The 21,132-nt window shown below is 45.7% G+C and overlaps 1 protein-coding gene across 7 annotated transcripts in view; it reads left to right on the top strand.

The window, feature by feature from the left end:
• APOO (apolipoprotein O) overlaps positions 1–21,132 on the top strand; it is a 115,627-nt gene that overhangs the window by 80,831 nt on the left and 13,664 nt on the right. For all 7 annotated transcript variants that reach the window (XM_033195497.1, XM_033195492.1, XM_033195514.1 and 4 more), the window contains 2 exons: positions 9,177–9,268; positions 11,538–11,618. In XM_033195497.1, the coding sequence (XP_033051388.1) occupies positions 9,177–9,268; positions 11,538–11,618 (173 nt within the window). The remainder of the gene's footprint in view (positions 1–9,176; positions 9,269–11,537; positions 11,619–21,132) is intronic.

Genomic DNA, 21,132 nt, shown 5'->3' with positions numbered 1-21,132 from the left:
TGTATTTTTAGTAGAGATGGAGTTTCACCGTGTTGGCCAGGCTGGTCTCCAACTCCTGACCTCAAGTGATTGGCTTGCCTCAATGTCCCAAAGTGCTGGGATTACAGGTGTGAGCTACCACGCCCAGCCTTATTTTATTTTTTTAAATTGGTTTCTTTTTGAGACAGGGTCTCACTCTATCACCCAGGCTGGAGTGCAGTGGTGTGATCATAGCTCACTGCAGCCTGGACCTCCTGGGCTCAAGTGATCCTCTCACCTCAGCCTTTCAAGTAGCTGGGATTACAGGCACTCACCACCATGCCCAGGTAATTTTTGTATTTTTAGTAGAGATGGAGTTTCACTATGTTGCCCAGGCTTGTCTTGAACTCCTGAACTCAAGCCATCCACCTCCCTTGGTGCCCCCCAAAGTGCTGGGATTATAGGCATGAGCTGCCGTGCCCTGCTAATGGCTGTTATTTTTTGCTTTAAGGGGAGTTGCGCTTATTTTTTTTTTTTTTGTCTTTTTTTTTTTTTTTTTCCTTTTTGTGGAGAACTGGGTCTCGCTATATTACCCAGGCAGGTCTCGAACTCCTGGGCTCAAGCTATCCTCCCGCCTCTGCCTCCCTGAGAGCTGGGATTACAGGCGTGAGCCACCGCACCCGGCTGGCTGTTATTTTTTAATTTGGAGGGTAGACACCGCCCTGGTGGTACTACCAGCTCACCTGTGAAAGCAACTCATGTCACAGTCTTCATGCCCTCCTCCCGTCTCATGCAGAATATGGCAGAATTAAATTTCCAGCTTATTTTTTGTAATAAACTTATGAACCAACATTTTCCCCTAAACTTCTTCCACCTCATTTCTTGCAAAGCTGTTCAAACAAGCATTCGGTCTTATTTAGATAGTGTTTGAGATTGATGAACATCCCAAGGCCAGGGTGTTGGGATTTCAGCTATTGTTAGGGAGATAGGAATGTAGAAGTGAGTGAGAGGAGCTTCCCCCTCCCTCTCCGTGGTTAGAGCTGGCCCTAGGGAAGTCTTCCAGGTCCAAAGAAAACTTTTTCTGTGCTGTAGGTACGTTCCTACAGTGCCGAGAGTTTGTCCCCGGCACACCCACTAGGGTGACCATCCTAAGGAGGATTGGAGACCGTGCTCTCCTGGCCAGAGCAGCAGCATGAGGACATCTGCTACAGTGGGTCCTAGTTCTCTGATTTTGTTTGTTTCTATCTCTCTTCTTCCTTTTCCTGGGGAGAGCTGGTAGTATTAAAATAATTTGACACCTTAGTTCTTTTTCACAAATATTTCATGCAGGCACGCACACACACATGTGCAATAGCAGGTCTTTTCCCCTGAGCTCTGGGTATAGAAAGGCCTGAGGTGAGTAGCATCAGAGGGGTTCACCAAGCAGGATGAGTGGGATGGTAGGGATGTCTGTGGGTAGCCAGAGTGGTTTGCAGGCCCCTCCAGGTGGATGGTCCCCTTTGAGGGCAGCAGCAGGATGGGTGGGTGCAGAAGGTCCCTCCTGATGGGTTTCCTTTTTTTTTTTTTGAGACAGAGTCTTGCTCTATCATCCAGGCTGGAGTGCAGTGGTGTGATCTCAGGCTCACCACAACCCCGCCTCCTGGGTTCAAGTGATTCTCCTGCCTCAGCCTCCCAAGTAGCTGGGACTACAGGCGTGCACCACCATGCCTGGCTAATTTTTGTATTTTTAGTAGACATGAGGTTTCACCATGTTGACCAGGCTGGTCTTGAACTCCTGACCTCGAGTGATCCTCCCGCCTCAGCCTCCCAAAGTGCTGGGATCATAGTTGCGAGCCACTATGCCCGGCCTGGTGGGGTTTCTTGAGCGTATCTGCTAAGGTAGTCTGCTTCAGTTGATGAGGATTGCCATGACTGTGGTGGTGACAAGAGGCTCTCAGAGAGGTGAATGGATGTTCATTCAGAGGAGGTGGGCCCAGCCGGACCACTCCAAGATGACACATGGTTGTTGACACTATTGTTGCCTTCTGGTGGCTCTCCCCAGCATTGGCAACCAGTGGTTCCCCCTGCCCCTGGCAGTGCTGATAGTGACAACCCATACCACTGGCCTCTTGGGAGATGTGGGCATGGAAGTAGGGGCCGGGGAATACGATTACACCTCCTTCCTGAAGTTCTGGGGTCCCCAGCTCATTGTGTGAACCAGCAGGAGCTGGAGGCCCGAGAGCTGCCACTTCTCGGCTCTCCCTGGAGGAGTGAGAAATGACTGGGTGGCAGGTTGGCTGCTCTTTCCCTGGTCCTCACTTGGGTGAGCTGCTTCAAGTGGATGGGAGCAGGGGAGGGGCACTATGCAGGGGTATGACAGGCTTTTCTCTTCCAGGAGAATTACACCCTTTCAATTCACGCAACAGGATCGGGAGAGAAACAGTAAATCATTCATAGTCTAGGTTGATAGCATTTGTATTCTCTTCAGCAACCCCAGTTCCATCTTTGGGGATTTGTCTGTTTAAAGTTTTAAAGCCAATAAGCAGCACTTACATGATTAGAACTGTTTAAGGATTAACATACACATTCTAGCGGAGCACAGTGGCTCACACCTGTAATCCCAGCACTTCGGAGGGTCAAGGCGGATGGATCACCTGAGGTCAGGAGTTGAAAACCAACCTGGCCAACATGGTGAAACCCCACCTCTACTAAAAATATAAACATTAGTCAGGCATGGTGACTGGCTACTTGGAAGGCGAAAGCAGGAGACTCACTTGAACCCGGGAGGCAGAGGTTGCAGCAAGCCGAGATTGCACCATTGCACTCCAGCCTGAGCAACAGAGCGAGACCCCATTTCAAAAAAAAAAAAAAAAAAATCGGCCGGGTATGGTGGCTAACACCTGTAATCCCAGCACTTTGGGAGGCCAAGGCACGTGGATCACCTGAGGTCAGGAGTTCGAGACCAGACTAACCAACATAGTGAAATCCTGTCTCTACTAAAAATACAAAATTAGTTGGGCATGGTGGCGCATGCCTGTAATCCCAGAATCTTGGGAGGCTGAGGCAGGAGAATCACTTGAACCCAGGAGGTGGAGATTGCAGTGAGCCGAGATTGCACCATTGCACTCCAGCCTGGGCAGCAATAGCAAAACTGTATCTTAAAAAAAAAAAAAATCAATAACACACACATTCTACTAGCATCTATATGGGTCCCATGACAAAACACTGTGCCTCTCAGTGGAGTCAAGGCCATGTGTATTCTCTGGTTTCATCCTCTACTGGTTTTTTTAACCTCATTCTCAGGTTTCTCCAAGCTCTGTGTCCTGCTATCTCTTCTGTCCATTCCCCTTGCTCCACAGCTCTGTATCCTCCTACAATCTGGCCTGAGACTTCAACACAGTTCTTGTTTTGGGACTGGTCTTCTTCACACTTTCTTGGGTTTAAGCCCCCTTTACCTGGGTTCCATGTCATCTTCTCCTTGGTTTACTCTGCCATGCTATCGAACTACATGCTTAAGTCACTTTCAAAAAAGCATGTGGAGGTATGCTTCCCAAGCATACCAAGTTGGAGGTAAACTTCCCAAGACCTTCCATGTCTGAAAATCACTTTCTGCCCTCGTACCATGTGATAGTTTGGTTGGGCACTGAATTTGTTTGCCATTGAAACTTTCAAAGCCATGTATTCTAGCATCTGGCATTGTAGATGTGAGAGTCAATAGCCAGTCTGGATATTTGCTGCTTCTGAACAGGTGATACATTTTTTTTTTCTTCCTGGAAGCTTTGAAGATCTTCTGTGAATCTTTAGTGTTCTGAATTTCTGTGGTGTTGTGACTAGATAGTGGTCTTTTCTTTTTTTTTGAGACGGAGTCTCACTCTGTCGCCCAGGCTGGAGTGCACTGTCACAATCTCCGCTCACTGCAACCTCCTCCACCTCTGGGTTCAAGTGATTCTCGTGCCTCAGCCTCCCAATTAGCTGGGATTACAGGCATGCGCCACCATGCCTGGCTAATTTTTGTGTTTTTAGTAGAGACGGGGTTTCACCATGTTGGCCAGGCTGGTCTTGAACTCCTGACCTCCAGTGATCCACCCGCGCCAGCCTCCCAAAGTGCTGGGATTACAGGCATGAGCCACCATGCCCGGCCTTGGATATAGGTGTTTTCATTCTTGCTTAAACAATATGGTGGCTTGCAGCATCCAGCTGAAAGTATCTTCTTTTCCTCCCTCCCTCCCTCCTTCTTTCTATCCTTCCCTTCCCTTTCCTTTCCCCTTTCCCTTCCTGAGAGATGGTCTCACTCTGTCACCCAGGTTGTAGTGCAGTGGCATGATCAAGGATCACTGCAGTCTTGACCTCCCCAGGCTCAAGCAATCCTCCCATCTCAGCCTCCTGAATAGCTGTGACTATAGGTGTGCACCACCACGCCTGACTAATTTTTGTATTTTTTGTGGAGACCGGGTGTCACCATGTTGCCCAGGCTGGTCTCAAACTCCTGAGCTCAAGTAGTCTTCCTTCCTCAGCCTCCCAAAGTGCTAGGATTACAGGCTTGAGCCACTTGCACCCGGCCTATCTTGTGTATCTTTTAAAATTTACTCTCATTCTTTTTCCTTCCTCAACTCATTAATTAGCAATGAGTTATTTAAAAGGACCCTGTGTGTCTCTTATATTTTCTTGATTATTTTGTTCCTTTTGAATTTTTTTTGCTTTGGTCATTTCCAAGAGCTCCTTCCTGTTCTTTGAATGTTCTTTTTTTCATAGAATTCTTTTTTATTTTAATGTAGTGGCTTTTAAAATTTATTTGATGATACTTAGTAATAGGTTTAGTTTTGTTTTGAAATTCTGTTTCCTGTGGGGTCTTTTTTTTTTTCTTTGGGCTTGTCTTGGTCTTCTCCTTTATGCTTCAGGCTTTCCACAAATGACTGGTGATTCTTGGTTATCCAGTCATGTTTCAAAGTGAGGCAGCTGAAATGCTAATAAGAACTCTCACCTGTAATCCCAGCACTTTGGGAGGCTGAGGCGGGAGGATCACCTGAGGTGAGGAGTTCAAGACCAGCCTAGCCAACATGGCAAAACCCCATCTCTACTAAAAATACAAAAAATAGCCAGGTGTGGTGGAGGGTGTCTGTAATCCCAGCTACTCAGGAGGCTGAGGCTGGAGAATCGCTTGAACCCAGGAGGTAGAGGTTGCAGTGAGCTGAGATGGCGCCATTGCACTCCAGCCTGGGCAACAGAGCGAGACTCCATCTCAAAAAAAAAAAAAAAAAAGAACTCCCTGTCTATACATGGGACCCACTGACGGGCAGGTTCTACCTCAGGGGAGCTAGATGGGAAGTGACCATATACGAGGGTGCCAGTGAGGAGGGCTTTACTCTCAGGCACTGACATACTCACCCCTTCCGGCTCTCTTGGTTCTCAGCAGGAAATCCATGGTGTTTCTGTAGTGACACCCTGCCCCCCCGTTTTAACTCTTTTTTTTTTTTCTTTTCTTTTTTTTTTTTTTTGAGACAGGATCTTGCTTTGCCGCCCAGTGTGTTAAGCCATTCTTGCATTGCTATAACCTAACATTGGGTAATTTATAAAGAAAAGAAGTTTATTTGGCTCACAGTTCTGCAGGCTGTACAGGAAGCCTGGCACCAGCATCTCCTCGGCGTCTGGTGAGGCCTTGCGCTGCTTACAATCATGGTGGAAGGCAAAGGGGGAGCTGGTGTCTCACATGGCAAGAGTGCAACCAAGAGAAAGAGGTGGGGGAGGTGTCACACATTTTTTTTTTTTTTTGAGGCGGAGTCTTGCTCTGTCGCCCAGGCTGGAGTACAGTGGCGGGATCTCAGCTCACTGCAAGCTCCGTCTCCGGGTTCCCGCCATTCTCCTGCCTCAGCCTCCCAAGTAGCTGGACTACAGGCGCCCGCCACCTCGCCCGGCTAGTTTTTTGTATTTTTAGTAGAGACGGGGTTTCACTGTGTTCGCCAGGATGGTCTCGATCTCCTGACCTTGTGATCCGCCCGTCTCGGCCTCCCAAAGTGCTGGGATTACAGGCTTGAGCCACCGCGCCCAGCCGGTGTCACACATTTTTAAACAACCAGATCTCAAGAGAACTCACTGTTGCACAAGGACAGCACCAAGGGAATGGCATTAAACCATATGTGAGAAATCCACCTTCATGATCCAGTCAGGTCCCACCAGGCCCCACCTCCAACATTGGGGATTACAATTTAACATGAGATTCAGGGGGAACAACATCCAAATTATTACCCAGTCTAGAGTGCAGTGGCATAGACACTGTTCACAGCAGCCTTGAACTCCTGGGCTCAAGCAATCCTCCTGCCTCAGTCTCCTGAGAAACTAGGACCACAGGCCCATGCCACCACACCTGATAATTTTAAATTTTTTGTAGAGATGTGGTCTCCCTAAGTTGCCCAGGCTCATCTCAAACTCTTAGGCTCAGTCAGTCCTCCCACCTCAGCCTCCCAAAGTGCTGGGATTGCAGGTGTGAGCCACTGCATCTGGCTCACTTTTTTTTTTTAAGAATAGAGATAGGGGGCTGGGCATACTGGCTCATGCCTGTAATCCCAGCACTTTGGGAGGCTGAGGCAGGTGGATTGCTTGAGCTCAGGAGTTCAAGACCAGCCTGGGCAATGTGAGGAAACCCTGTATCTACAAAAACTACAAAAAAAAAAAAAAAAATTAGCCAGGCATGATGGCTTGCACTTCTAGTCCCACCTACTTGAGGGACTGAGGCAGGAGGATAGTTTGAACCTGGGAGGTCGAGGCTGCAGTGAGCCATGATTGGGTCACTGCACTCCAGCCTGGGAGACCAAGTGAGACCCTCTCTCAACAGAAAAATAGAAATGGAGACGGAATCTCGCTATGTTACTCCAGCTGGTCTCAATTCCTGGCCTCAAGCAATCCTTACGCCTTGACCTCCCAAAGTGCTAGGATTACAGGTGTGAGCCACCGTGCCTAGTAACCCTGCCCCTTTTTAACATTTTGACCTGGTGTGACTTCCTGGCCAGGGGTAGTTTTGTACTGGGATGGCATAGGGGAAGCAAGGGCCGTGCTGGTCCATGCATCGGACTTGCGTTTGTCCTGTCCCCCTGTCTTGCCCCCTGGTTGCCATCTCCACTCCCCACAGTACCTGCCGTCTCTGGATCTGGAATCTCCCTGGGGCTGCCTGGGACGGCCCTCTGAGGCTGCACTCCTCCTCAAGATTTCAAGATTTCAAGGCAGTGTGTCCTCTTACTTCCATTCACTCTCCATTTTCTGAAAATTGATTGACACTTCCTGTCTGCCAGTGGCCCTCCACCATTTTTTCTTCATAGTGGGTTTATTAATGTTTTTTCCTTTTTTTTTTTTTTTTGAGATGGAGTCTCACTCTGCTGCCCAGGCTGGAGTGCAGTGCCCACGGTCTCTGCTCACTGCAAGCTCCACCTCCTGGGTTCACGCCATTCTCCTGCCTCAGCCTCCCAAGTAGCTGGGACTACAGGCGCCCGCCACCACACCCAGCTAATTTTTTTGGTATTTTTTTTAGTAGAGACGAGGTTTCACCATGTTAGCCAGGATGGTGTCGATCTCCTGACCTCGTGATCCGCCCACCTCGGCCTCCCAAAGTACTGGGATTACAGGTGTGAGCCACTGCGCCGGCTTATTAATGTTTTTTCTTACTGTTTTTTTAACGGGGTTACAGAAAGGGGAGTAGAGGAACGCTTGTGTTTAATATTTAAATAGGAAGCCAGATTGCTGTAAAAGAACATAAACCCTAGAAACCAAAATACTCATTTGTTTGTTTTTAAACGATCTTTTTTTCTGCTGTCTTAGGGAAAAAAAGGCGTTCCCTTGAAAATACTTGGTGCTGAGTGAGAGAAGCCAGTCACAAAGGACCGTGTATTTACTGCATGATTCCATTTATATGAAATATCCAGAGAGCCGGGCGCAGTGGCTTACACCTGTAATCTCAGCACTTTGGGAGGCTGTGATGGGTGGATCACCTGAGGTCAGGAGTTCGAGACCAGCCTGGCCAACATGGCAAAACCCCATCTCTACTAAAAATACAAAATTAGCAGGGCGTGGTGGTGTGTGCCTGAGGCTGAGGTAGGAGAATTGCCTGAACCTGAGAGGCAGAGGTTGCAGTGAGCCAAGATTGCACCATTGCACTACAGCCTGGGTGACGAGCAAAAAAAAAAAAAAAAAAAGAAAGAAAAGAAAGAAAAAGAATATCCAGAGTAGGCAAACATATAGAGATAGAAAGTAGATCAGTGGTTGCCTAGGGCTGGACAGTACGGGGGAGTTGAGGAGTGACTGCTAATGGGTTTCTTTTGGTGATTTATGAAAAAGCTCTAAAATTTATTGTAATGATGGTTACAAACCTCTATCAATATACTAAAAGCCATTGAACTGTACTTTAAATGGGTGAATGTGAATTTTATCTCAATAAAGCTGTGCAAAAAGCGTTTTGGTACACACGACTTTATTTGGAACATTCTTTCAGTTTAGGACCGAAGAAATCTTATTCATTGGTGGGGTTATTTAGTTTTGTTGTTTGGGTTTTTGTTTTGTTTTGTTTTGTTTTGTTTTTTGAGACGGAGTCTCGCTCTGTTGCCTGGCTGGACTGCAGTGGCCGGATCTCAGCTCACTGCAAGCTCCGCCTCCGGGTTTACGCCATTCTCCTGCCTCAGCCTCCCGAGTAGCTGGGACTACAGGCGCCAGCCACCTCGCCCGGCTAGCTTTTTGTATTTTTTAGTAGAGACGGGGTTTCACCGTGTTAGCCAGGATAGTCTCGAACTCCTGACCTCGTGATCCGCCCGTCTCGGCCTCCCAAAGTGCTGGGATTACAGGCTTGAGCCACCGCGCCCGGCCTGTTGTTTGGGTTTCTTAAGAGACACGGTCTTGCTCTGTCACCCAGGCTGAAGTGCAGAGTGTGATCGTAGCTCATTGTAACTTCGAACTCCTGGGCTCAAGGAATCCTCCCATCTCAGCCTCCCAAGTAGTTAGGACTATAGGCGCACACTACCACGCTTGGCTAATTTTTTTATTTTAACTTTTGTAGATACAGGGCCTGACTATGTTGCCCAGGCTGGTGTCAAACTCCTGGCCTCAAGTGATCCTCCTGCCTTGGCCTCCCAAAGCTTTTGGATTACAGGCGTGAGCCACTGTGCCTGGCCTCGTTCCGTGTTAAATGGATAAGGTAAATTGTGATGGTGAGGATAATGGATCATCTGATGGCATATACAACCTTTTATTTTATTTATTAGGTTCAAAAATAAAGAAGCTAGTGTATCCGCCTGGTTTCATGGGGTTAGCTGCCTCCCTCTATTATCCGCAACAAGCCATCGTGTTTGCCCAGGTAAGAGAAACTCTGTAATCCCTGATGTCCCTCATTCTTGTTTGTGTGTGTATGAATCTGACGCTTAATTTTATTTTATTTTGCAGTTCTTATAACACCAGACTAAATTTGTTTGTACATATAGGTGAATACAGCAAATTTAAATTATTTCCTCCACTGTATGTCTCAGTTCTGGCCCTTCTTCCAGTAATGCCAGTGTTCACAGAATTTGAACACGAATTTGCATGATTGTTTGAATATTCATCAGCAAAAATTTATGATACATTTTTTGTATACTTACATGAAAGTCTACAGACTCAAATTCCAAAGCTGATAATTATAGGTCACTCAGTTTATGCGTATCCAGTCACAACCTGCTCTTGCTGGTATTGTAGACACAGACTACTCTGACCTCCTCTACTCCCTGGTACTGGTGCCCTTGCTTTCCTTGTTGGGGACTTTGGGGACTGTAATCCCCTCTGCTGGGAGTGCCCTTTTCGGGGCTTTCAATTGGCTGCTCCTTTCTTACCCTTGAAGCCTCAGCCTTATGGTAACCTGGCAGGCAGGTCGATCACAGTGGCAGGCAACATGGATAAAGCTGTACCATTGATTCTCAAAGTGCATTACCAGACCAGAAGCAGCAGCATCACCTGAGAACTTGTTAGAAATGCAAACTCTCAGGCCCCACCCCAGACTGGCTGAATCAGAACCTCTGGGAATAAGGGCCAGCAGTCTGTGTTTTAGCAAGCCCTCCGGTGGTTTGTTATTAACGCCTGTGTTGTTTGAGAACCACTGATGGAGACCAGTAGGTAGTCTGAAAAGGGTGCTATCTGGAGTTAGTGGAACGCTAGAGATGGTGTCCCTCAGAAACTGGCAAGAGCAAGGCAGGCTCTAGGTTTTGAGGTCCTGGGCAGATTGTGGACATAGGGACTTCAGTTGCTCGAACTACCACATCACACGGAAACTCAGTTCCAGGAGCAGACAGCAGTGCAGTCACCCTAATTGGACTCTGAGCCAGACTGACCTGAGACTGCGCTCCCTTGGTTGTTCATGACAGAATTGAGTCCAGATTCCTAAAGTGGGCTACAGTTGTATGTGGGAGTCCAGTGGCCCCAGCTCAGGGAGCTTGATGGCTTTGGTGACAAATACCAGTACTTTCCAGCATTTGCTCAACATTGTTTGTAACAGTCCTGGAGGCAGATAGTTAATGCTTCTGTCCCTGCTCCAGCCCCAGATCAGGAATAGTGAGTAACATCTTCCAGCCCTAGATATAAAAATAATCAAACATTATTTCAGCCTGTTATGGTTTAAGCAGTAAATGGCTGGAGTGGAGAGGGTGAACTTGGTTGCTGGTTGAGAAGCCTATGTGGCTATGCCCAGAGTAGGAGTCTTTTTTTTTTTTTTTTTAATTTCTTTCTATTTTAACTTTTAGCTTTAGAGGTACATGTGCAGGTTTGTTATTGTAAGTTGTGTGTCATGAGGGTTGGGTGTACAGATTATTTTGTTACCTGGGTAATTAGCCTAGTACCTGATGGGTAGTTTGTTGATCCTCTCCGTCTTCTCACCCTCCACCCTCAAGTAGGCCTTGGTCTCTGTTCCCTTCTTTGTGTCCATTTGTTGTCAAGGTTTGGTTCCCACTTACAAGTACGAACATGGGGTATTTCGTTTTCTGTTCCTGTGTTAGTTCACTTAAGATAATGGCCCCCAGCTCCATCCCTGTCCCTGCAAAGGACATGAGCTCATTCTTTTTGGCTGCATAGTATTCTGTGGTGTATAAGTACCACATTTTCTTTATCAAGTCTACCATTGGCCGGGCGTGGTGAACCACACCTGTAATCCCAGCACTTCGGGAGGCTGAGGCAGGTGGATCACCTGAGGGCAGGAGTTCGAGACCATGCTGACCAACGTGGTGAAACTCTGTCTCTACTAAGTACAAAAAATTAGCTGGTTGTGGTGGCGGGTGCCTGTAATCCCAGCTGCTTGGGAGGCTGAGGCAGGAAAATTGCTTGAACCCAGGAGGCAGAGGTTGCAGTGAGCCAAGATTGCGCCATTCCACTCCAGCCTGGGCAATGAGCGAAAACTCCATCTCAAAAAAAAAAAAAAAAAAAAAATCTACCATTGATGGGCATTTAGGTTGATTCCATGTTTTGCTATTATGCATACTGCTATGATGAACATATGCATGCATGTATCTTTATAGTAAAATGATTATATTCCATCATTCCATTATTATTCCCAATAATAGGGATTGCTGGGTCAAATGGTAAGATCTTTTCTATTTTGTTTCAAGGTCAGTGGGGAGAGATTATATGACTGGGGTTTACGAGGATATATAGTCATAGAAGATTTGTGGAAGGAGAACTTTCAAAAGGTGAGAAACATCTTTTTCATTTTCTTCCTTTTGGTTTAAATATGTGGTTTCTCTAGGGTTTTGTAAAATATTTGATAACCCTGTTGATTTATTGCTTTTTCTGTTTGCTTCTAGTTATGTCTCCAGCTCAGATTTTTCAGGTGACCTTCCTTGGTAGAGCAGTAGAACTTCTGAGCATTTGGTTATTATCAGCAGGGCCAAATAAGTAGTGACCATAAAATGCAATGCATTCCACCATAGTCTTAGACCATATTTTCCATTATATTGTATTCATAGTTTCCTCCAAGTATAGCATATTATTTAAAAGTTTTATTGAAACTGAATTCAAAGGGAATGTACTATGCTCCCAGGAAAAAGACATAATTGAGAGCCTCTTCCTCTTGGTTTTTCACTTATCATAAGTTCTGTTCTTCCCTAGCACTGCCGTTTCTGTTTATCCCCCAGGCTTCTCAACTCAGCTGAGGGTGTGAGCCATGGTATGTTGAGGACTAGCTACCAGCTAAAGGCCACGTTCTCTGTGCTGTCTAGTACATGAGCAACAGAGGGAAGAAGTTGTGTAATTGCAAGAACTTGTCACCTTTCATCTCTTTTAGTGGCCACATAGCTGATTAAATGTTGCCTATGTTCGCTTGGAACATTCCCTTCCTACTGATAAGGAAGAATGAGTAGAGAATAAGGTATCGTGTCTCTACTAAGCACTCAGAAGCACAGCCAGCTAAGGAAGAATTGGACGTCTTATATTAATATACCTTCTACATCACAAATTGAAGAAAATCATTTTTCAATGAAAATACTTTTTTAAAAAATATAAATGAGCTTCAAATCACTGACAAGTTAAAAAATATATATAAATAACTATCTCAGAATTAAAATCCAGAATTTTGAACTGGGATTTGGAAGTAACAGAATAAATTATAAGCCCTCTTTATAATTTACATAAGTAATCTTCCAGTGAAATCTTAAGATTCATTTTTTGGCCAGGTGCAGTGACTCACGCCCAGCACGTTGGGAGGCCAGGGTGGGAGGATCACTTGAGCCCAGGAGTTTGAGACCAGCCTAGGCAACATAGTGACACCCTATCTCTCCAAAAAATAAATAAAATTAGCCAGGCATGGTGGCATACTTTGGGAGGCTGAGGTGGGAGGATTGCTTGAGCCCAGAAGGTAAGGGGCTAAATAGAGTGAACCATGATTGCGCCACTGCACTCCAGCTGGAGCAACACAGTGAGGCCCTGTCTCAAAATAAATAAATAAAAAAGAAAAAGAAAAAAACCCACTACTTTTTATACCTGTGGTTTCTAAAGGAATTAGTCCCTCTCGAGCCTGTTTAAACTAGCTCTTGAATAGGAATACTATACCAATATCAAGTGTCTTTTGGCAATCCTTTTTAAAGAGTAAATATTCATAGTTTTTTTTTGTTTGTTTGTTTTTTGTTTTATTTCTCTGATATTTTCTATGGAAGCTTCCTTTCCTTTTTAAAAAATTCCTTAACAAATGCAACCGAGCACGGTGACTCATGCCTGTAATCCCAGCACTTTGGGAGGCCAAGGCGGGTGGAGCACCTGAGGTCGGGAGTTCGAGACCAGCCTGGCCAACATGGCGAAACCCTGTCTCTACTAAAAAAAATACAAAAATTAGCTGGGCATGGTGATGCACGTCTGTAATCCCAGCTACTTGGGAGGCTGAGGCAGGAGAATTGCTTGAACCTGGGAGGTGTAGGTTACAGTGAGCCAAGATTGCACCACTGCACTCCAGCCTGGGCAACAGAGCGAGACTTCATCTCAAAAAAACAAAAACAAACAAAAAAACAAATGCCCACTAAATTTTATATGGGAAAGGAAGTAAAATATCAAGAAATCTCTACACAGCCCTAGACAGAAATGTGGAAAGTGAGCCTAAAAGCCTCAACTGCGAGCCTTCACTGTGGTGTGACTGCAGACTGAGGCACACCAAAGCCGGAGGGAGTCCCATAGGCTCCCTGGAGCGCTCACTGCAGTGTCTGTGCATACACACACGCACGCCAAAGCTAAAGTGGGGGCTGCGGGAGCCTCTGGCTTGGAAACAGCATTCTCTGACTGTGCTAAGAATTCAGCCCAGTGCAGAAGCAACTGCCTGTGGTTAGAATACCAGTTAAGCAAGCCAACATTTTCTGATAATTTGAAAACATTAGATATTAAAGCTACTCAAATTTGTATGCAGATCTTTTTGGAGTGAGGTGATAAAGATTTTTAATTGGTTTGTGTTTCTCTCTCTCTTTATACCCTTGCCTTCTTCAGAGTCATTGAGAACTTAAGACTTTCTCCCGTTTGTTACTCTCCAAGCATAATTTTACTGACAGCTGTCTGTTCTCAGTAGAAGGTAATAAAATCAGGGCCAGGCACAGTGGTTTATACCTATAATCCCAGCACTTTGGGAGGCTGAGGCAGGCAAATCGCTTTGAGCCTACGTGTTCAAGACCAGCTGGGCAATATGGCAAAACCCCGTCTCTACAAAAACTACCAAAAAAAAAAAAAAAAATTAGCCAGGTGTGGTGGCATGCACCTGTAGTCCCATCTACTTGGGAGGCCGAGGCAGGAGAATCTCATAAGCCCAGGAGGTGGAGTTTGTGGTGAGCCATGTTCACCTCACTGCACTCCAGCCTGGGGAATGGGAGTGAAGCCCTGTATAAAAAACAAAAAGAAAAAAAAACAGCCGGGCGTGGTGGCTCACGCCTGTAATCCCAGAATTTTGGGAGGCTGAAGTGGGCAGATCACGAGGTCAGGAGGTCGAGACCATCCTGGCTAACATGGTGAAACCCTGTCTCTACTGAAAATACAAAGAATTAGCCAGGCGTGGTGGCCGGCGCCCATAGTCCCAGCTACTCGGGAGGCTGAGGCAGGAGAATGTCATGAACCCGAGAGGCAGAGCTTGCAGTGAGCCGAGATCATGCCACTGCACTCCTACCTGGGCGACAGGGCAAGACTCTGTCTCAAAAAAATTAAATTAAATTAAAATAAAAGGTAATAAAATGATGTTGACTGCATTAAATTTTTATTACAAGTTTTTTTTTTTTTGAGACGGAGTCTTGCTCTATCGCCCAGGCTGGAGTGCAGTGGCGCGATCTCAGCTCACTGCAAGCTCTGCCTCCCGGGTTCATGCCATTCTCCTGCCTCAGCTTCCCGAGTAGCTGGGACTAGAGGCGCCCGCCACCACGCCCGGCTAATTTTTTGTATTTTTAGTAGAGACGGGGTTTCACCGTGTTAGCCAGGGTGGTCTCGACCTCCTGACCTTGCTATCCACCCACCTCAGCCTCCCAAGTGCTGGGATTAGAGGCGTGAGCCACCACACCTGGCCTATTACAAATTTTAAAGGAAAAAATAGCAGAGGGCCTATTAATTCAAAATTTAGTATTCTTAGAGTTCAGGAATTACTTGATATAATGAAGTGGCATTGTTTTTTGTTGATCTTGCTTCACCCCCACTTTAGATTTCATGGGCTTCAGGGGGTTTTTGTTTTTTATTTTCTGGTTTATTTATTTCTTTTTGAGATGGAATCTTGCCCTGTTGCGGAGGCTGGAGTGCAGTGGCGCAATCTCGGCTTACTGCAACCTCCACCTCCCAGGTTCAAGCCATTCTCCTGTCTCAGCCTCCTGAGTAGCTGGGACTATAGGCGCACACCACAACACCCAGCTAATTTTTGTATTTTTAGTAGAGATAGGGTTTCACCATGTTGGTCAGGCTGGCCTCGAACTCCTTACCTCAGGTGCTCCACCTGCCTCAGTCTCCTAAAGTGCTGGGATTACAGGCGTGAGCCATCGGGCCCAGACTTGTTTTTGTTTTTTTAATGAGAGCTAAGATTTAAGCTACCCTGGAAAATGAATCTTTCTGGGACCCTAGAGCTGAGTATATTCTCTTCATAGAGTATCAAATAATTCATAATCTAGTAAAGGAGATGAGGAAAGCATATGACCAAAATACAAGATAAAATGTGATAAATGCCAGAAGAAAGGCACAGAAAAAAAGGTATGATTTTTGGATGAAGATATCTTGTCTTCATTGAGGGGAATTAAGGGATACTTCGTGAAGGAGACTTTTTTGTTTCTTAGCTTGTTTCAAGGGAGTTGGTTTTCAAGTCTGGCTTTAAGTACCAGTCTCAATTAGGTATCATCTAATTCATATATATATATTTTTTGTTTGTTTGTTTGTTTTTTGAGACAGAGTCTTGCTCTGTGGCCCAGGCTGGGGTGCAGTGGCACGATCTCAACTCACTGCAACCTCCGCCTCCCGGGTTCAAGCCATTCTCCTGCCTCAGCCTCCCGAGTAGCTGGGATTACAGGTGCATGGCACCATGCCTGGCTAATTTTTAGTAGAGACGGGGTTTAGTGTTTTTAGTAGAGATGGGGTTTCATCATGTTGTCCAGGATGGTCTTGATCTCCTGACCTCGTGATCTGCCTGCCTCAGCCTCCCAAAGTGCTGGGATTACAGGCCTGAGCCACTGCTCCCGGCCAATTGTTTGTATTCTAATCGTGTAACAGATGTACTGGCTTTTGGTTGTACATAGTCAGAGAAATTGTGGACATTGTGTTTAAAACGGCGCTGGCCAGGTGTGGTGGCTCATGCCTGTAATCCCAGCACTTTGGGACATAGAGACGGGTGGATCACTTGAGCCCAGAAGTTTGAGACCAGCCTGGACAACATGGCGAAACCCCGTCTCTACTGAAAGCACAAAAATTAGCCAGGCATGGTGGCACGCACCTGTAATCCCCCTACTTGGGAGGTAGAGGCACAAGAACCACTTGAACCCAGGAGGTGGAGGTTACAGTGAGCTGAGATTGTGCCACTGCACTCCAGCCTGGGCGAAAGAGCAAGACTCGGTCTCTAAATACGTACATACATACATACATACATAAACAGGGCACTGAAAATTTTAAAATTAGGAATGATGGCACAATTCATAACGGTATTTTTCCCATGGGGCTATATTACTCTGAAATACCCCAAACAAGTCTGTGGCATTTTGCTGCTCTGCCACATCCCTTTTCCCTCTTACGAAATAATTCTAAATGTTTGTGCTGAGTCTTCTACCAATAAAGTGGTGTTTCAGTCTGCCATCATTGGTTACTTAAGAGGAATTTATCTGCTTCAGTTAAAATGAACTTTTTGTCAGAACTGTGAAGCAAAGATAGGTGTGTCCAGAAATATTGTCATCTTGGTAGAGTCTGGGGCTTTCTTTTAAGTTACAAGAATATAAACATATGTATACAGTTTAAAGTCCAACACTATAATGACCATGTACATACCAATCAATCATCTACCTTTAAAAATAGGAAATTACCGCCAGGCACGGTGGCTCACGCCTGTAATCCCAGCACTTTGAGAGGCCGAGGCAGGTGGATCACGAGGTCAGGAGTTCAAGACCAGCCTGGACAACATGGTGAAAACCCATCTCTACTAAAAATACAACAAAATTATCCAGGCGTGGTGGCGGGTGCCTGTAGTCCCAACTACTCGGGAGGCTGAGGCAGAGAATTGCTTGAACCCGGGAGGTGGAGGTTGCAGTGAGCCAAGATCGCGCCACTGCACTCCAGCCTGGCCGACAGAACAAGCCTCCATCTCAAAAAAAAAAAAAAAAGGAAATTACCAATGCCTTTCAAGTCTTCCATGGGTCCCCTCACCCCCAAGTCTCCCCAGAGGGAACCACTATCTGGAATTTTATTTTATCCCCTTGTTTTTCTTTGAACTTTTCTTCCAGTTTAACCATATATGTATATATTCTGAAATACTGTAGTTGAGCCTGCCTGGTTTTGCCTTTATAAAAATATACCAAATTTAAGTCTAAATAAACATATAAGTTTATCTAGATGGGTCTTACTACATACTGTTTTGCAACTTGTTTTGTTCCCTTAACATTTTGTTTATGGGTTATGTATGGCAGTAGTGCATTCATTTTCACTGCTGTAGACTGTTTTCTTTGTGTTTTTGTTTTGTTTTGTTTTTGTTTTTGTTTTTAATAGATGGAGTCTCACTCTGTTGCTCAGGCTGGAGTGCAGTGGTGCAATCATGACTCACTGCAACTTCCGCCTGCTGGGTTCAAACAATTCTCCCACCTCAGCCTCCTGAGTAGCTGGGACTACAGGCATGCGCCACCATCCCTGGCTAATTTTTGTATTTTTAGTAGAGACAGGGTTTTACCATGTTGGTCAGGCTGGTCTCAAACTCCTAACCTCAGGTGATCCGCCTTCCTCGGCCTCCCAAAGTGCTGGGATTACAGGCATGAGCCACCGTGCCTGGTCATATTTTCTTTATGGGAAAATACCCATGTTGGTGGCTCCTTGGGTGGGTTTCAGTATATTACTATTACAACACAGCATGGCTTCATAATTTGTGAACAGTTTTTCTAGACCAGGGTTCCTGATTCATAGGGTCTGCATATCTTCAGTTTTACTAGATGATGCCAAGTAATTGTTTCCATTTTTGCCAGTCTGGTGACTTTAAAAGAGTTTTTCATTGTGGAGTATATGTGTATGTGGCTTTACTTTATTTCCCAGTTTTCATTTTGAGAAAATTTTAAAACTACAGATCAGGTGCAGGACTAGTACAATGAATATACCCTTCACTTAGATTCACTAACATTTGCTACATTTGCATAATCTGTTTTTTCACCTATGCATGGTGTTAATACACACGAGTATATTTTATTTTCCTGAACCATTTGAGAATTAATTGTAGATATCATTGCATTTTCCATTTGTATCTAATTCAGCATGTATTTCCAAAGAACGTGGACATTCATTTATATAATCACAATACCGTTATTGTACTCAGGAAAGTTGACACTTCATTATTTACACAAATGTTATATAATATATAGCCCATGTTCAAATTTCCCTAGTTGCCCCAATAATGTACTTGCCTTAAACAACTTTTGATTTTTTTTTTTTTTTTTTTTGAGATAGAGTGTCACTCTGTCGCGCAGGCTGGAGTGCAGTGGCGTGATGTCGGCTCACTGCAACCTCTGCCTCCTGGGTTCAAGCAGTTCTGCCTCAGCCTCGAGAGTAGCTGGGACGCAGGCGCACACCACCGTACCTGGCTAATTTTTGTATTTTTAGTAGAGACAGGGTTTCACCATATTGGTCAGGTGGTCTCAAACTCCTGACCTCAGGCAATCCACCTGCCTCGGCTTCTCTTTTTTTTTTTTTTTTTTTTTTTGAGGCGGAGTCTCGCTCTGTCGCCGGGACTGGAGTGCAGTGGCCGGATCTCAGCTCACTGCAAGCTCCGCTTCCCGGGTTCACGCCATTCTCCTGCCTCAGCCTCCCGAGTAGCTGGGACTACAGGCGCCCGCCACCTCGCCCGGCTAGTTTTTTTGTATTTTTAGTAGAGACGGGGTTTCACATTGTTAGCCAGGATGGTCTCGATCTCCTGACCTCGTGATCCACCCGTCTCGGCCTCCCAAAGTGCTGGGATTACAGGCTTGAGCCACCGCGCCTGGCTCTCGGCTTCTCAAAGTGCTGGGATTACAGGCGTGAGCCACCATGCCCGGCCTATTTTTTTTTTCTTTCTTTCTTTTTAAGTCTCTCTTAATCTACAGGCTCCCCTTCCATATTTTGGAGTTGACTTCCTTACAGTTTATCTGTTAAAACAATCTGGCACATTTCACCTATGGAGTTTCTAACAGTTTGGGTTTTGCACACGTTTATGCTGTAGTTTAACGTGTTCTCTGTACTTGCTGCACATTGGCAGCTGGATCCACAGGCTACTTGATCCAGATCCTGTTTGATTCTTTTGGCAAGGCTCTAGATCCACGTAGGCACATATGTCTGGTTTTTGCTTTGTTTTTTATTTGTTTTAGCAGCTGGTTTTTTATTTGTTTTAGCAGCTGTGGATGCTCAATGCCTAGACCCATTGAATCTTTGGGGGATAGAAATGGTGATACTGGCCGGGTACAGTGGCTCACACCTGTAATCCCAACACTTTGGGAGGCTGAGGAGGGTAGATCACTTGAAATCAGGAGTTAAAGACCAGTCTGGCCAACATGGTGAAACCCAGCTCTACTAAAAATACAAAAAAATTAGCCGCACATGGATCACGAGGTCAGGAGATTGAGACCATTCTGGCTAACACAGTGAAATCCTGTCTCTACTAAAAATGCAAAAAATTAGCCAGGCGTGGTGGTAGGCACCTGTAGTCCCAGGTACTCGGGAGGCTGAGGCAGGAGAATGGTGTGAACCTGGGAGGTGGAGCTTGCAGTGAGCTGAGATCATACCACTGCACTCCAGCCTGGGGGACAGAGGAAGACTCCATCTCAAAAAAAAAAAAAAAATTAGCCACACATGGTGGCACGTGCCTGTAGTCCCAGCTACTCAGGAGACTGAGTCAGGAGAATTGCTTGAAGCTGCGAGGCAGAGGTGGCAGTGAGCCAAGATCGTGCCACCGCACTGCAGCCTGGGTGACAGAACAAGACTGTGTCTCAAAAAAAAGAAAATGGTGATATTTTACTTCTGTTGTTTCATTTTTTCATATTAGCTGAAATATTTTGATAAAGAACCCCTTATCTACTAGTTACCCGGTTATAGTTTATATAGGAAAAACAAGATAATTACTTGATTTTTTTTCTCTTATCCAGTTTCAAAATAATGAATTCATTCCCTTTCCTCAGAAGATCACCTGTTAGTTTTTCTTTAAAAATATTGGCCAAGTGCGGTGGCTCATGCCTGTAATCCCAGCACTTTGGCAGGCCAAGGTGGGCGGATCACCTGAGGTCAGGAGTTCGAGACCAGCCTGGCCAACATGGTAAAACCCCGTCTCTACTAAAAATAAAAAATTAGCCAGGTGTGGTGGCACGCACCTGTAGTCCCAGCTACTCGGGAGGCTAAGGCTGGAGAATCACTTGAACCTGGGAGGTGGAGGTTGCAGTGAGCCAAGATTGCATCACTGAACTCCAGCCTGGGTGACAGAGTGAGATTTTGTCTCAAAAAAATAGGGCCAGACACGGTGGCTCACGCCTGTAATCCCAGCACTTTGAGGGGCTGCAGCAGGCAGATCACGAGGTCAGGAGATGAGACCATCCTGACTAACACGGTGAAACCCGGTCTCTATTAAAAATATAAAAACATTAGCCAGGTGTGGTGGCATGCACCTGTAGTTCCAGCTACTTGGGAGGCTGAGGCGGGAGAATTCACGCCATTCTCCTGCCTCAGCCTCCCGAGTAGCTGGGACTACAGGTGCCCGCCACCACGCCTGGCTAATTTTTTGTGTTTTTAGTAGAGTCGGGGTTTCACTGTGTTAGCCAGAATGATCTCGATCTCCTGACCTCGTGATCTGCCCGCCTCAGCCTCCCAAAGTGCTGGGATTACAGGCGTGAGCCACCACGCCTGGCTGAGACTGTTTCTTAAAATAATAAATAAATTAAAAATCATTATGGGTTTACAGATTTAAACATATTTGATAGTTTTGAATGCTTTGTAATTCTTGGTCTTATTCAAGTTCAAACTGTCCCATTTTGTTAGTGGAAGTTGTCTCTGAGTCCTCTTGACGTG

Source organism: Trachypithecus francoisi, unplaced genomic scaffold (assembly GCF_009764315.1).
Source record: "Trachypithecus francoisi isolate TF-2019V2 unplaced genomic scaffold, Tfra_2.0 Contig01603, whole genome shotgun sequence".
NCBI lineage: Eukaryota > Metazoa > Chordata > Mammalia > Primates > Cercopithecidae > Trachypithecus > Trachypithecus francoisi.
The sequence above is the reverse complement of the archived record's forward strand: the minus strand, read 5'-3'. Positions and strand labels throughout refer to the sequence as shown.